The sequence below is a fragment of the Ascaphus truei genome, chromosome 4, assembly GCF_040206685.1.
Source record: "Ascaphus truei isolate aAscTru1 chromosome 4, aAscTru1.hap1, whole genome shotgun sequence".
Taxonomy (NCBI): Eukaryota; Metazoa; Chordata; class Amphibia; order Anura; family Ascaphidae; genus Ascaphus; species Ascaphus truei.
This window is the reverse complement of record NC_134486.1, coordinates 23,072,052-23,084,625: the sequence shown is the minus strand read 5'-3', so window position 1 is coordinate 23,084,625 and position 12,574 is coordinate 23,072,052. Positions and strand designations below refer to the sequence as shown.

Here is a 12,574-nt window from a genome sequence, read left to right as displayed (position 1 = left end):
GCTTACTATAAGCGCTTGCGATGGAGTCAATGTATTTGTTTTGGAGCGACGTCGCCTGCACTATAAGCGCAGCCTTAGGGTCCCAGTGACACGGAGGAAAGAATACAGCAGAAATGACAAAAGTTTACGTGGTAAAAGTGGTATATGCCTTTAAGATAGAAGACTAAAAAGTATACCTCCACAATATAGTTTTCTGGGATCAGCTAGCTGCACACCATTACTCAGATGGTGCTGTGCTTGTGTCATTTATTTACACTGATTTTATTTCATTTTGTACCAACTTCCTCTAGAACCATATTCGGGGATTTTACTATTTTGCAATATTTAAAAAAAGTTTATCCTCCTGGCAACAAAGCAGCCGCAAGCCGGACTTCTGTGGGATTTTATATGTGGTGGGATTCAGAGGGGGCGACAAAGTATCAAAGCCAATATTTATAAAGCAGTGCCAAGTCATAGGACAGCTTCCAGCACGGGAAGGCTCCGTCCAGCACGGGAAGGCTCCGTCCAGCACGAGAAGGCACCTTCCAGCACGGGAAGGCACCTTCCAGCACGGGAAAGGCACGGGAAGGCACCTTCCAGCACGGGAAGGCACCTTCCAGCACGGGAAGGCACCTTCCAGCACGGGAAAGGCACGGGAAGGCACCTTCCAGCACGGGAAAAGCACGGGAAGGCACCTTCCAGCACGGGAAAAGCACGGGAAGGCACCTTCCAGCACGGGAAAAGCACGGGAAAGGCACCTTCCAGCACGGGAAAGGCACGGGAAGGCACCTTCCAGCACGGGAAAAGCACGGGAAAGGCACGGGAAAGGCACCTTCCAGCACGGGAAAAGCACGGGAAAGGCACCTTCCAGCACGGGAAAGGCACGGGAAGGCACCTTCCAGCACGGGAAAAGCACGGGAAAGGCACCTTCCAGCACGGGAAGGCACCTTCCAGCACGGGAAAGGCACCTTCCAGCACGGGAAAGGAACCTTCCAGCACGGGAAGGCACCTTCCAGCACGGGAAGGCACGGGAAGGCACCTTCCAGCACGGGAAAGGCACGGGAAGGCACCTTCCAGCACGGGAAAAGCATGGGAAGGCACCTTCCAGCACGGGAAGGCACGGGAAAGGCACCTTCCAGCACGGGAAAGGCACGGGAATGAACCTTCCAGCACGGGAAAAGCACGGGAAAGGCACCTTCCAGCACGGGAAAGGCACGGGAAGGCACCTTCCAGCACGGGAAAAGCACGGGAAGGCACCTTCCAGCACGGGAAAAGCACGGGAAGGCACCTTCCAGCACGGGAAGGCACCTTCCAGCACGGGAAGGCACCTTCCAGCACGGGAAAGGCACCTTCCAGCACGGGAAAGGAACCTTCCAGCACGGGAAAGGAACCTTCCAGCACGGGAAAGGCACGGGAAGGCACCTTCCAGCACGGGAAAGGCACGGGAAGGCACCTTCCAGCACGGGAAGGCACCTTCCAGCACGGGAAAGGCACGGGAAGGCACCTTCCAGCACGGGAAAAGCACGGGAAGGCACCTTCCAGCACGGGAAAAGCACGGGAAGGCACCTTCCAGCACGGGAAAAGCACGGGAAAGGCACCTTCCAGCACGGGAAAGGCACGGGAAGGCACCTTCCAGCACGGGAAAAGCACGGGAAAGGCACCTTCCAGCACGGGAAAAGCACGGGAAAGGCACCTTCCAGCACGGGAAAGGCACGGGAAGGCACCTTCCAGCACGGGAAAAGCACGGGAAAGGCACCTTCCAGCACGGGAAGGCACCTTCCAGCACGGGAAAGGCACCTTCCAGCACGGGAAAGGAACCTTCCAGCACGGGAAGGCACCTTCCAGCACGGGAAGGCACGGGAAGGCACCTTCCAGCACGGGAAAGGCACGGGAAGGCACCTTCCAGCACGGGAAAAGCATGGGAAGGCACCTTCCAGCACGGGAAGGCACGGGAAAGGCACCTTCCAGCACGGGAAAGGCACGGGAATGAACCTTCCAGCACGGGAAAAGCACGGGAAAGGCACCTTCCAGCACGGGAAAGGCACGGGAAGGCACCTTCCAGCACGGGAAAAGCACGGGAAGGCACCTTCCAGCACGGGAAAAGCACGGGAAGGCACCTTCCAGCACGGGAAGGCACCTTCCAGCACGGGAAAGGCACCTTCCAGCACGGGAAAGGCACCTTCCAGCACGGGAAAGGAACCTTCCAGCACGGGAAAGGCACCTTCCAGCACGGGAAAGGCACCTTCCAGCACGGGAAAGGCACCTTCCAGCACGGGAAAGGCACGGGAAGGCACCTTCCAGCACGGGAAAGGCACCTTCCAGCACGGGAAAGGCACGGGAAGGCACCTTCCAGCACGGGAAGGCACCTTCCAGCACGGGAAGGCACCTTCCAGCACGGGAAAGGCACGGGAAGGCACCTTCCAGCACGGGAAAAGCACGGGAAAGGCACCTTCCAGCACGGGAAAGGCACCTTCCAGCACGGGAAAGGAACCTTCCAGCACGGGAAAGGCACGGGAAGGCACCTTCCAGCACGGGAAGGCACCTTCCAGCACGGGAAAGGCACCTTCCAGCACGGGAAAGGCACGGGAAGGCACCTTCCAGCACGGCAAAAGCATGGAAAGGCACCTTCCAGCACGGGAAAGGCACGGGAAGGCACCTTCCAGCACGGGAAAGGCACGGGAAGGAACCTTCCAGCACGGGAAGGCACGGGAAGGCACGGGAAGGCACCTTCCAGCACGGGAAGGCACCTTCCAGCACGGGAAGGCACGGGAAAGGCACCTTCCAGCACGGGAAGGCACGGGAAAGGCACCTTCCAGCACGGGAAAGGCACGGGAAGGCACCTTCCAGCACGGGAAAAGCACGGGAAAGGCACCTTCCAGCACGGGAAAGGCACGGGAAGGAACCTTCCAGCACGGGAAAGGCACGGGAAGGAACCTTCCAGCACGGGAAGGCACGGGAAGGCACCTTCCAGCATGGGAAAGGCACGGGAAGGAACCTTCCAGCACGGGAAGGCACGGGAAGGCACCTTCCAGCACGGGAAGGCACGGGAAGGCACCTTCCAGCACGGGAAGGCACGGGAAAGGCACCTTCCAGCACGGGAAAAGCACGGGAAAGGCACCTTCCAGCACGGGAAAGGCACGGGAAGGCACCTTCCAGCACGGGAAAGGCACGGGAAGGCACCTTCCAGCACGGGAAAAGCACGGGAAAGGCACCTTCCAGCACGGGAAAGGCACCTTCCAGCACGGGAAGGCACCTTCCAGCACGGGAAAGGCACCTTCCAGCACGGGAAAGGAACCTTCCAGCACGGGAAAGGCACCTTCCAGCACGGGAAAGGCACGGGAAGGCACCTTCCAGCACGGGAAAAGCACGGGAAAGGCACCTTCCAGCACGGGAAAGGCACCTTCCAGCACGGGAAGGCACCTTCCAGCACGGGAAAGGCACCTTCCAGCACGGGAAAGGAACCTTCCAGCACGGGAAGGCACCTTCCAGCACGGGAAAGGCACCTTCCAGCACGGGAAAGGCACCTTCCAGCACGGGAAAGGCACCTTCCAGCACGGGAAAGGCACCTTCCAGCACGGGAAAGGCACCTTCCAGCACGGGAAAGGCACCTTCCAGCACGGGAAAGGCACGGGAAGGAACCTTCCAGCACGGGAAGGCACGGGAAGGAACCTTCCAGCACGGGAAAGGCACGGGAAGGAACCTTCCAGCACGGCAAAAGCATGGGAAGGCACCTTCCAGCACGGGAAAGGCACGGGAAGGAACCTTCCAGCACGGGAAGGCACGGGAAGGAACCTTCCAGCACGGGAAGGCACGGGAAGGAACCTTCCAGCACGGGAAGGCACGGGAAGGCACCTTCCAGCACGGGAAAGGCACGGGAAGGCACCTTCCAGCACGGGAAAGGCACGGGAAGGCACCTTCCAGCACGGGAAGGCACCTTCCAGCACGGGAAAAGCACGGGAAGGCACCTTCCAGCACGGGAAAAGCACGGGAAAGGCACCTTCCAGCACGGGAAAAGCACGGGAAAGGCACCTTCCAGCACGGGAAAAGCACGGGAAAGGCACCTTCCAGCACGGGAAAGGCACCTTCCAGCACAAGAAGGCACCTTCCAGCACGGGAAAGGCACCTTCCAGCACGGGAAAGGCACGGGAAGGCACCTTCCAGCACGGGAAAGGCACGGGAAGGCACCTTCCAGCACGGGAAGGCACGGGAAGGCACCTTCCAGCACGGGAAAAGCACGGGAAAGGCACCTTCCAGCACGGGAAAGGCACCTTCCAGCACGGGAAAGGCACCTTCCAGCACGGGAAAGGCACCTTCCAGCACGGGAAAGGCACGGGAAGGCACCTTCCAGCACGGGAAAGGCACCTTCCAGCACGGGAAGGCACGGGAAGGCACCTTCCAGCACGGGAAAAGCACGGGAAAGGCACCTTCCAGCACGGGAAAAGCACGGGAAAGGCACCTTCCAGCACGGGAAAAGCACGGGAAAGGCACCTTCCAGCACGGGAAAGGCACGGGAAGGCACCTTCCAGCACGGGAAAAGCACGGGAAAGGCACCTTCCAGCACGGGAAAAGCACGGGAAAGGCACCTTCCAGCACGGGAAAGGCACGGGAAGGCACCTTCCAGCACGGGAAGGCACGGGAAGGAACCTTCCAGCACGGGAAAGGCACGGGAAGGAACCTTCCAGCACGGGAAGGCACCTTCCAGCACGGGAAGGCACGGGAAAGGCACCTTCCAGCACGGGAAAGGCACGGGAATGAACCTTCCAGCACGGGAAGGCACGGGAAGGAACCTTCCAGCACGGGAAGGCACGGGAAGGAACCTTCCAGCACGGCAAAAGCATGGGAAGGCACCTTCCAGCACGGGAAGGCACCTTCCAGCACGGGAAGGCACGGGAATGAACCTTCCAGCACGGGAAAGGCACGGGAAGGAACCTTCCAGCACGGGAAGGCACGGGAAGGCACCTTCCAGCACGGGAAGGCACGGGAAAGGCACCTTCCAGCACGGGAAAGGCACGGGAATGAACCTTCCAGCACGGGAAAGGCACGGGAAGGAACCTTCCAGCACGGGAAAAGCACGGGAAGGCACCTTCCAGCACGGGAAAAGCACGGGAAGGCACGGGAAAGGCACCTTCCAGCACGGGAAGGCACGGGAAGGAACCTTCCAGCACGGGAAAGGCACGGGAAGGAACCTTCCAGCACGGGAAGGCACGGGAAAGGCACCTTCCAGCACGGGAAGGCACGGGAAGGAACCTTCCAGCACGGGAAAAGCACGGGAAGGCACCTTCCAGCACGGGAAAAGCACGGGAAGGCACGGGAAAGGCACCTTCCAGCACGGGAAAGGCACCTTCCAGCACGGGAAAGGCACGGGAAGGAACCTTCCAGCACGGGAAAAGCACGGGAAGGCACCTTCCAGCACGGGAAGGCACGGGAAGGAACCTTCCAGCACGGGAAAGGCACGGGAAGGAACCTTCCAGCACGGGAAGGCACGGGAAGGAACCTTCCAGCACGGGAAAAGCACGGGAAGGCACCTTCCAGCACGGGAAGGCACGGGAAAGGCACCTTCCAGCACGGGAAAGGCACGGGAAGGAACCTTCCAGCACGGGAAGGCACCTTCCAGCACGGGAAGGCACCTTCCAGCACGGGAAGGCACGGGAAGGCACGGGAAGGCACCTTCCAGCACGGGAAAAGCACGGGAAGGCACCTTCCAGCACGGGAAAGGCACGGGAAAGGCACCTTCCAGCACGGCAAAAGCATGGGAAGGCACCTTCCAGCACGGGAAAAGCACGGGAAAGGCACCTTCCAGCACGGCAAAAGCATGGGAAGGCACCTTCCAGCACGGGAAGGCACGGGAAGGCACCTTCCAGCACGGGAAAGGCATGGGGAGGAACCTTCCAGCACGGGAAGGCACGGGAAGGCACCTTCCAGCACGGGAAAGGCACGGGAAGGAACCTTCCAGCACGGGAAAAGCACGGGAAGGCACCTTCCAGCACGGGAAAAGCACGGGAAGGCACCTTCCAGCACGGGAAGGCACGGGAAGGCACCTTCCAGCACGGGAAAGGCACGGGAAGGAACCTTCCAGCACGGGAAAAGCACGGGAAGGCACCTTCCAGCACGGGAAAAGCACAAGAAAGGCACCTTACAGCACGGGAAAAGCACGGGAAAGGCACCTTCCAGCACGGGAAAGGCACGGGAAGGCACCTTCCAGCACGGGAAAGGCACAGGAAGGCACCTTCCAGCACGGGAAAAGCACGGGAAGGCACCTTCCACCACGGCAAAAGCATGGGAAGGCACGAGAAGGAACCTTCCAGCACGGGAAAGGCACCTTCCAGCACGGGAAAGGCACCTTCCAGCACGGGAAAGGCACCTTCCAGCACGGGAAAGGCACCTTCCAGCACGGGAAAGGCACCTTCCAGCACGGGAAAGGCACCTTCCAGCACGGGGAGGGCTAGCAAGGCACCTTACAGCATGGGAAGTGCTCTCAAGGCACCTTACAGCATGGGAATGGCACAGGAAGGGCATATGCGATGGCAACTTCCAGCACGGAAAGACACTATTCAAGAGAATGAGCCATATGCAGTGTCTCAACGTAGGTGTCTTATGAAATAGTAACGCTGGGTAAATATGTCCCCATGTGTTTAAATGTCGGAGGAAAGAAATGCGTTATAACCTGCGCTTAGCGGATGTAATCATCTCCCACTCTCACAGCTTTCACCAGCTGAAGGAGAAACATCTGCTAATGCACAGTATGCTCAGAAACGGGTATCGTCATCTGTTCATTTTAATAAACAACTTAACCACAAGGGGTGATATCCATGAATTGAGCACACCCGGAAAATAAAACATTTGTATCTTGTGTGTAAAAAAAAAAAAAAAAAATAGTAAAACAGTTACTTCCAGAATGATTTCTTTATCTAAGAATTACACTGATCGTAATGTATTTAAAAAAATAAATAATAATAAAAAAAATTAAATTAAAAAAAAAACGTATTTGACATGCTGTGTGGGACCGCACCTTTAAAAAACATCCCACAAAACTAGTATTGCCTCGTGACAATTACAACTGCCTAATCCCACAGCCCTCCCTTAATCCAGGGGTGTGCGGCGGCTAGAGGTCCCGCGCTCACCCCCGATGCATTTAAATTAACCATGGTAACGATGGCAACATCATATCACATGACCCCCGCGGCGGAGGGGGCGAGCAGGGGAGGAGAGCAGGCAGGGGGAAAAGATTGCGCCCCCCAGCCTTAATCCCACCAAAATCCCTATAAAACGCATTTAGAGAAATTGCTATTGTGGGGACGTACTGTGAGCGTATTGGAAGATCTATCCAGGATATAGACGTCGAGTCTATTTGGTTAAACTGTCTGTAAGAATGTTTGTGACCCTGAAATTAGGGAACAATACTCAGTGCCATCATACATCGCTTTAGGCGTCGAAGCTCCCTGTGCTCCCCGCCATGCCCTTTCCCATCACTAGTAAGTGTCGTTCCTTATACTCACGCAGAGAGCAGACGGCTCGGGCAAGAACTCAGCATCGTCTCCGAAGATAAAGTCAGGAGGCAGCTCCGGGTAATGTGCATTCAGAATAATATCCCCTGGAAGAGAAGGAGTGCAGGAAAGGAGATGCTTACCGGAATTACATGCAAACGGCCAGTAGTGGTTCTCTCCTGGCTTCCTATCAAATCCCGCACACAATTCTCCTCCTCACTTTTAAAGTTTTACACTCTGCCCCTCCTTACATCTCAGCCCTAATTTCTCGCTATGCACCATCCCGACTCTTGCGTTCTTCTCAAGGATGTCTTCTCTCTACCCCCTTTATATTTAAAGCTCTCTCCCGCCTTAAACCTTTATCACTGACAGCCCCACACCTCTGGAATGCCTTTCCCCTAAATACCAGACTAGCACCCTCTCTATCCTCCTTTAAACACACTTGCTTAAAGAAGCATATGTGTAGCACCGTGGATAATAATATACGCGATACATAAAGCTTGGCCCCCTGCAGACGCACTTACCAGAATTCCCTCCTCCTGTCTCTGTACGTTCTCCCTACCTACCAATTAGACTGTAAGCACTTTGGAGCAGGGACTCCTTTTCCTAAATGTTACTTTATGTCTGAAGCACTTACTCCCATGACCTGTTATTTATATTATTTTGTATTTATGAGATTGTCACGTGTATTACTGCTGTGGTGCTATATAAAGACATACATACATCATTGGCCAAACATATAAAAGAATGTATATTTCATCAGAATGAATATAAGAGGGCTTGTAGCAGGGGGGCTCAACTCAATCCTCCCCCCCCCCCCCCCCCCACCGCCCCAACAGGTCAGGGTCACGATATCCGAGCTTCAGCACAGGTGGCTCAATCAGAGGCTCAGTTTTTGACTGAGCCAACTGTGCTAACGTTGGGATATCCTGAAAACCTGGCCTGTTGGGGGGAGGGGGCTTGAGGACTGGAGTTGAGCCCCCCTGGCCTAGAGGACAAAATTGTAATTTTACAAACGATAAATATCAGTAACACTGCAGCGGTTATTAACTGCTTTTAAGGACTCCAAATACAATGGCACGTCGCTTACAAATGCTTTCCCTCGACACATTGGACTGTCCTTTTAAATTCTTTGCTCAACAAATTAGACCATATTCTGCCGTTTTCATTCAATGTCAAAGAAGTTCCCCATACAAGGAGCAAACAGCAGCGCACTTCCTGTGGCTGCAGAAATGAAGAATTATTTACAGACCTGTTTGCCAAGGAAGTAAGCCGTCCTCCCATTACCCACCACAGCAAAGCTTGTGGGCACAAGAAATACAACCGATGTCAGAAATACTGCTCTGTCAAACCTACACATTAAAAAACCACTGATGCAGAAGCCACCGCACAGGAACCTGCAGCTTCAAACTGTGCAGGGGCTGGTAACCAAGGTCCAAATATAGGCACATTTCCCTGCTGTTTGCCAAGGTCTTTATAAATTGTTGCTCTTATTAGCTGCATAGCAGCAGGATCAAATAATGTACAAATGTATATTTATATCCAGGCACATGCTTTATATCGGTACAGTAAATGTAAATGCAACAAAGTCACCAACAAAAACAGGATAAGAAAAAAAAATTCAAGGAGACGAAGCGGTTACTGAGGAGACGACAAGAAATGAAGCAATTCCACAATGCAAGAGTGTGAGACGCAGAGCTGCGCAAGACGATCCGGCAGCGGATTACTGAAGATGTAGGAACAGATTTAACTGTGATATAGCGACAAGGACTATTATTGCAGAACAAAAAGCTGAAAGAAGATAAAGCCTTACCATTGGGAAGAGACAAATCCCTGCATGAAATTGTACAGGAACACAGGATATAAGGAGCAGAGGCAGAGCGACAAGAAACCACCAATGCGTCTCCCAGGAAGTGGCAACGTCAGTAAAATCCACGAGGAATGGGGAGGCCTCTGGGTAAGATAAAACTACAACAGAAATCTCGAAAGAAGCTGGAAAGTAGAGAAAATTCTTGAAACACATTACATGCTGCTGGAAGAACAGGAAAACTCCAGAACAATGGACTAATGCCATCGTTATCCTCATCCACGAGAAAGGAGATAAAGACCAAAGGAACTACAGACTACTTCCAATCACGTACAACATTTTTACATAGATACTCACTAATCGGCTACAACAGACCATGGACTTTGCACAGCCTAGAGCAGGGGTGAGAAAAGTTTTGATCCTGTGCCCCCCTGCCCGCTTCCCTCACAGCTCGCGCCTCCCCTCCGGCTGCGGGGTCATGTGACCCCACGTTGTAATTTGACGCCGGTTACCATGGCAATGCGTCGCCGAAGATCAGGTAGGAGAAGCTGCGGTCGCCCCGGCACTTCATTTAAGTGCCTTGGGGCAGAGCGCGAGACCTCTGTAGCCGCCACGCCCCCCCCTGGAAATTCTCCAGCCCCCCACTTTGCGCACCCCTGACCTAGAAAACAAGCGGGATTTTGCAGTGGGTACAACACCACAACAGACACATCCAAGAAACCATTTTCCAAAGTAATGAATACAATCTACCACTCAGTTTAAGATTTGTAGATTGCCAAAAAAGCATTTACATGAATTTAAAAAAAAAAAAAAAGACAAATTGAAGAAGCGTACATTGCTATTATAAGGAATATCTATGAGTGCATTAAGTTAGGGTTACACGCCGAAACAAGAAAGATAATAAGGGCGTGCGGCAGGGAGACGCCATGTCACCAACATTTTTCGCTGCAACACTTTAAGAATTATTCAGGACAATAAATTGGGAAGAATAGGGAATCACAAAATCAACGGTGAATACTTGAGTCACTATGATTTCCAGGTGACCATTGTCGCCGCAAAACCAGAAGACCTCCAGCAACAAATCTGAGAACTTGCCAAAGCAAGTACAAAGGTGGGCCTCCATATGAACCTCAGCAAGTGATGCTCCACAAATGTATCAACTCTATACACATCGAAATAAAAGAATACAACTGTCAAAGACTAGGTCTACCTGAGCCAGCAAGTATCAATGGATGGGAACGTTGTGAATGGAATCAATAAGAGAATGAAGACGATATGGAGCACATTTGGAAGAAACAAGACACTCTTGCAGGGAACCTTCCACTGCGCCCCAAAACAAAAGCTTGCAACCAGTGTATTCTGCAGATGCTCACGTATGGATGTGAAGCCTAGACCCTACATGCAAAATTCGGAAGCGTCAGCCAACTGAGGGGGGAGGGGGGAGAGCGATGCATGCAGGGCATTACCCAAAGAGACAAGAAAACGAATGAATGGGCTTCAAAGCAAACGTTAAAAAGTCTGACGTCACAAGGGTGAAGAAATAAGAAATTTACCAAGGGGACGACCAAAAGTAAGGTGGGAAGATGAAGTCAGAATATTTGTGGGAGCAATGTGGGAGAGAGACTTGCAACCGCAGTATCTGGAAGGTATTCATCTAGCAGCTGATTGACAAGGGCTGAAGATGATATATATTTTTAACAGGAACAAATACAGGTCATTTCAAAAAGGGAATTATTATATCCACGTTTCGTTCCCTTTAGGACCTTAATCCAGATACACCAAAACACAAATGAACCACAACTACAAACCCTTGACATAGCAGCTGTAGGAAAAAAAATTTATAAGTAGAGATTCCGCACGATGCAGAGTAGCAGAGCACAGCCATGCAATGATCAGGATCTCAGCAGTAGAGTAAAAAACTTCTTTATTTAGACACCATGGTGCAGACAGGAATGGAGGGTAACTCTTACACGTTTCACACGCCACACAGGCGTGAAACGCGTAAGAGCTATCCTCCATTCCTGTCTGCACCATGGTGTCTAAATAAAGAAGTTTTTTACTCTACTGCTGAGATCCTGATCATTGCATGGCTGTGCTCTGCTACTCTGCATCGTGCGGAATCTCAACTGATCTACTGCCATTACGGATGCACGCCCCAAAGACAAGAAGAATACAGGCTTTATTCATGTGAGTTCAACACCATTTATCATATTGGGAGGTACAATAAGGTGGTTGCAAGCGTGTGTGACATTGTCCTCATTAGGTGTGATGTAGTGGAGCCAATCATTCTCCAGTTACAGCACTCCTAGGACCCCTAGAGATATGTCAAATACATTACGCTCACCTATATACCATATACTCACTTAATTGTGATTTGCCTGTCTTACCTTCATTCTTCAATTAAGAAATACCTTATGGATGTTATATAAACTGTTTTTCTATGGTCATTTGAGCACTATTGCTGAACTTTGTTCTTCTATCCTATTTTTTTTTATAATATTGGCGAGGCCTTCAACCAGCAGTGGGACGACGAGGGCTGAAGAGGATATAGAAAATACACACACACGATCTACAGTTATTAAAGATAATTCTGAAACTGGCATCAAATACTGAACCGTTAACAGCATCATCAAGAATTCCTACAGACCACAACAGGGAATTCAGAGAAGTATCAGAAGCTGGACGAGACTTTCCCCAACTGACAAGCAGGACTGGTGGTTTCAAAATATTTCATGTATTCAACAAACACATTGCAACTGGGCATGCTAAATTATTGTAAGTTCTTGTGCTACTGTATGAGTCAAGCAGACAGTTCAACCACCTGCCACACAGTCTGTACTAATTGTAATTGGTAGGCATCAGCATATAAAAAAAGGACAAGTGTCAATCTTCTGTGCATTCCTGCTATTGAAGCAGTGCTGCTGCTACACAGTTTAAAGGAGCAATGTAAGCCATTGATTTGTGTTTGTTTGTGGGGTTTTTTGGTTCACAGAGGATTGATGCAAGGGGTCTGCGGAGCTAAACTCTATTAATTGCCGCGTTAATGGGTGATTCTGAGGACAGAACAGCCCTTCTGACAAGCTGCGGAGGAGACACTAACACAGAATCTGTTTTCAAGAAAACGGGAAACGATTTGAACACACACACACACACACACACACACACACACACGCGATTTCCTCTATACTTGACACAAAACATTCTTTTGGATATATTTAGTGTGAGAGGAGATAGAGAAATAGATATATATAATGTATCCTCCTTAGGTCTAGTCACGCCTAATTTTTTTTGCGCTGGAGATTCT

At 52.3% G+C, this 12,574-nt stretch overlaps 1 protein-coding gene across 1 annotated transcript in view; it reads right to left on the bottom strand.

Moving 5' to 3' along the window:
* The window catches only part of BABAM2 (BRISC and BRCA1 A complex member 2), a 290,627-nt gene that overhangs the window by 260,066 nt on the left and 17,987 nt on the right, over positions 1 to 12,574 (bottom strand). The window contains exon 4 of the mRNA XM_075595407.1: positions 7,476 to 7,570. Coding sequence (XP_075451522.1) covers positions 7,476 to 7,570 — 95 coding nt within the window. The remainder of the gene's footprint in view (positions 1 to 7,475; positions 7,571 to 12,574) is intronic.